General features: G+C 32.6%; 1 protein-coding gene across 1 annotated transcript; it reads left to right on the forward strand.

Annotated features, from left to right (window-relative positions):
• Nucleotides 1-338: 338 nt before the first annotated feature.
• LOC109211921 (digestive organ expansion factor homolog) lies at nt 339-1947 on the forward strand. Its single transcript, XM_019375518.1, has 4 exons — nt 339-1122; nt 1264-1347; nt 1436-1512; nt 1620-1947. The coding sequence occupies exons 1-4, from the start codon at nt 721-723 to the stop codon at nt 1645-1647; spliced, it is 591 nt and encodes a 196-aa protein (XP_019231063.1). The 5' UTR covers nt 339-720; the 3' UTR covers nt 1648-1947.
• The last annotated feature ends 2348 nt before the right edge of the window (nt 1948-4295 follow it).

Here is a 4295-nt window from a genome sequence, read left to right on the forward strand (position 1 = left end):
TAGTGGGAAGAAATTAAAGGAAAGTTGTCCAAATTCTGAGGAAACTGTACCTTGTTCTGTTACGACTTAAGAACGTATACAGTGCCTCGCTGTCCAGCATGTGATAACGTTGTGGCTCCGTTCCCATCCATTCCATCAATTCCTTCTTACAAATACAGCCATATTTACTTAACCCCCACAACACCCCCACCCCCCTTAACCCCCTACCCCTATAGAGTTTCATGGACCAATTGAACCCCTCAACATGGAACATAAATATACACGTAAAATATTAAATTTTGAGTTTATAGTATAAAAAATACGATAAGTTTAGTGTCCATCAAATTTAAATACTGAATCGGCTTTTGTACAACTCTCTCTCAATGCCCAACTGGCATTATCTGATTCATTCATATAGATAGCAGAAGGGAGTGCTTGAGGACAAAACAGGTCTAGGATTTTCAGCCTTGATTCTCCTTTGGTCTTTTCCAATCTCCACTCTCATTTTGGCCTTTTCCTCTTTAAAAACCCCCCCACTTTGTAAAAGGACTAAATAGATAGAGTTAGAGGGGTACAACTGTGACATATTCTTGGACTATTTAGCAAGAAGTTGTGTCACTACTCACTACAATAGTTTTGTCCAGTGCTTTGCTCATCATTCCAAACTCAACTCCTATTCTTCTCATTTACTAGTTTTCTTGGTTTTTAGACATACAAAAAAAAAAAAACAAATCAGAAAAAATGGATTATGGAATGTTAGCAGCTGATTCAGAATGTAGTAGTGGATGTGAGTCTGGTTGGACTTTGTACTTAGAAAATTCTTATCTAACTCATGCTTCTTGTAAAGGCAAAAAGTTTGAAACTGAAAAGAGTTTAAAACAAAAACAAGAAGAAGAGGTAGAAGAAGAAGAAGAAGAAGAAGAAGAGGAGGATTTGTCAATGGTTTCTGATGCATCTTCAGGACCTCCACATTTTCATCAAGAAGAAGAAGAATATGGACATAATATTAATGGTTGTAATTATTATGCACCCATTAGTCCTACATTTCCTAAAAGCAATTCCAAAAGACAGAAAGCTAAAGAAAAACAACATATTTCTGTTCTTGATGATACAGCTAGCTCACCTTTCTTCGACTTCTCCAATGTAAGTTTTATGTACTATTGCATTAATTGAAGAATGTGACATTTTTTACCATTTTCTTGTTTACTTGTTACAGTGTTTCTACATAATGATTCAATTAATTCTTTTTTTTTTTATTTTTTTTTACTTTGGTATTGTTAATAGAACAATTTTACTATGACCAAGAACACAAAATCAGTGGAAAATGTGTTGGATTTTTCACAAGGTTACTCTACTACACACTTTCAGGTATGTCTAGTTATGACTTTGATTAATATTCCATAATATAAAATCTTAAAAAGAGATAAAAATAATGTGCTTATTATTTACAATGCAGGGGAGATCTGCATACCAGGAACACTATGGTTTTTTACAGTCATCTCTGTTACCTGGAAATAAATTGCAAGAAAACCAGTAAGCTTTTTTTTTTTTTTTTTTTTGGTTCTTTTTTCTTGTACTGCTAATAAATTATTTTGATGATTTAACTAATTAATTTTTTGTTTTAATTTGTTTTTGAACAGATGGTTTGAAGAGAAGAGGTGGGGATAAAAGCCAGCCATCAGTTTTAACTTTTAAACATGCTGATGGTGTCTGCTTGCTAATTAAGTGAATGTTTAGAGTGTGAGAAGAAGTTAAAAATTGTCCAAGCAAAAGGAATTGGATCTCTAAAGGGATTCTTGTTCCTTATCTCTTTTAGTTTTTTTTTTTTTTTTCCTGTTTTTTTTAGCTGTCAATGCATTGGGAAACAACTTGAAAAGAAAAAGTGGGAATTCATTTCCTCTCTCTCAGAAATTATCTTGTTGTCAATGATAGTGCCTGCATTTAGTTTACCTTTTTTTTTTTTGTTGAGTTCTTGTCTAATATCTATTTCTAAAACTCACTAGCTCGACTAATTCGAATCGTGTCGGAAAGGCCATCATTAGTGTATTATGTTTTTCTAATTTAATTATTTATTTTTGAAACTTACTGGCTTAACTAATTCGAATCGTGTCGGATAAGCCATCACTAGTGTATTATGTTTTTCTAATTTAACTATCTATTTTTAAAATTCATTGGCTCAACTAATTTGAATCGTGTCGGATAGGCAATTGATGAAGGTGAATTACTAAATTAAAACTTAAATGCTTTGTTCACTACCTATTTATGAAGTAGTATTATTATTAATTGGACATGTCATCAATTCTTTATGTAAAAAGGGTATAGAGACAAATAATCCTAGTCATTTAGGCCAAGCAAATTTTTAGTTCTACTCCAAAAACGGATTCTAAACTATTTTCCCAAATTGCAAGACTTTCAATGGAGAAACAGGATAATTAAATAGCTAGAAGATAAAATCATAAGAACTTGTTATACTAAAAAAATATATAATCTGATTAGGTAGGATTTGCTGAAATTCATTTTGAAAAGCAGTGGAAGCTGACCAAATCTTGGAAAAGGCTTGGCTATAATATGGACAAGACCTTATTGTCTCTTAGTGTCCAGACAAGAGTACATTCTGATCATTCTTGTTCTCATATTGATTCAAACATCTTACTATGTTAATATTAGGATGGGATGAAAAATCAGTATAATTATCCTTCTTTTAATACAATAATGCAATTACTAAATAAATTCCTTTTTTAAACTTATTAATGTAAAAAAACTTCCATTCAATAAAAAATTCTTTCAGTTAATTATTCGTTTACTTCAGGTCTTATTACCGACAGGACTGCAATCTGGTTGGTCTATTTTAATTTAGTTTGAGAAGTTAAGGAGGCACGAAAAGCTAATGTATGTATGCAGAGCTTAGTGCACTAAGCTCCTATGCGCGGGTTCCGGGGAAGTGTCGGACCACAAGGGTCTATTGTACACAGCCTTACCTTGCATTTTTGCAAGAGGCTGTTTTCACGGCCTGAACCTGTAACCTCCTGGTCACATGACAACAACTTTATCAACTGCGCTAAGGCTCCCCTTCGAGGCACGAAAAGCTAATGATAATGAAAATGTTACAAGAGTAATGGGTAGTAAGAGAAAAAGTACAGAGATGAGGTGGGAAATGCCAAAATTAATATTTGGAATATTTCATAGGCAAAATTCATGATCCATTTTCAAGTTAGATCCTGCCTGATATCTTCCTGACCCAATGCTACATGCCATCTTTAATTTAATAGTTGGCTCTTTATCTCTTTTAGAAGTTTCCTCAACATTCAAATGATTTAAATAAAATTGTTTATGGACTTAGTATGTTTACTCCCTCAATTAGTCAATTCTGTCTGCTTGGAAGTTGTCTTTGGACTTGTTGTCATGCACAATTATATGCTTTTCTCCTTCATTTCGTTATTCTTTGGACTGTTCCCACTCAAATTCTGTTTCTGTTAGCACAATTATCTTTAAGAAAAAGAAGGTAAAAAGAGTTAACATATATGCATTCAAGATCGTGGTACATGAGTTTTCCCAGTCCAACAGCTGGTTTTTCGGTTTTTTTTTTCCTAGAAATGTTTCATGTCCAAGTCTGAGACGGGTTTAATTGGGAAGCGAGAATTCATATAGTCAACTTTGGATATGTTCAAGAACTTGGATATAATATTTTTCTTATTCCAATAGCTGTTTTTCATGAAGGATTTTCTTTTTATCCAAATTTTCCTACATAAGTTTCACGTTCAAGACTGAGACAAGTTTAAATGGAGCGACATGAATAATGGTAAGTCATATATAACCAATATCGACTTACTTGTGATTGAGGTATGGTTATTATTGTTATAATATATCTTACGTCAAATGGCGTATTTTAAGTAGCCGAAATAAGAAGGCAATAGAAAGTGTGATAATACTTAGAATAGTGAACTTAAACAGTAAGAATATAGCGAATTCATGTTCTGCTACATTGAATCATTGATGATATCACTATTGTTTGGCATAGAAAAGATCAATGTTTTGATTTGAATTCAGCAGCTTCCAATTGTACACTAAATGTTAATTAGGATTCCTTCAACAAAACAAAACAAAAAAGATAGAGAATTGGAGCTAAAGACAAAACAAACATGGACAGAAAAAGGAAATGATTAGAGGTTTGGTTCTTTAAGTCGATTATGGTAGATAGGAATCAAGAAAGTATGGGGCAAAACATTTTTGTCCTACCAACTACCATCAAAATAAAGCCTTAGAATTCAATCTTCTAAAAAGGCACAGAAATAGTACTAATATTAAAATTTTAAACA

The sequence above is a fragment of the Nicotiana attenuata genome, unplaced genomic scaffold (genome assembly GCF_001879085.1).
Source record: "Nicotiana attenuata strain UT unplaced genomic scaffold, NIATTr2, whole genome shotgun sequence".
In the NCBI taxonomy this organism is placed as follows: Eukaryota; Viridiplantae; Streptophyta; class Magnoliopsida; order Solanales; family Solanaceae; genus Nicotiana; species Nicotiana attenuata.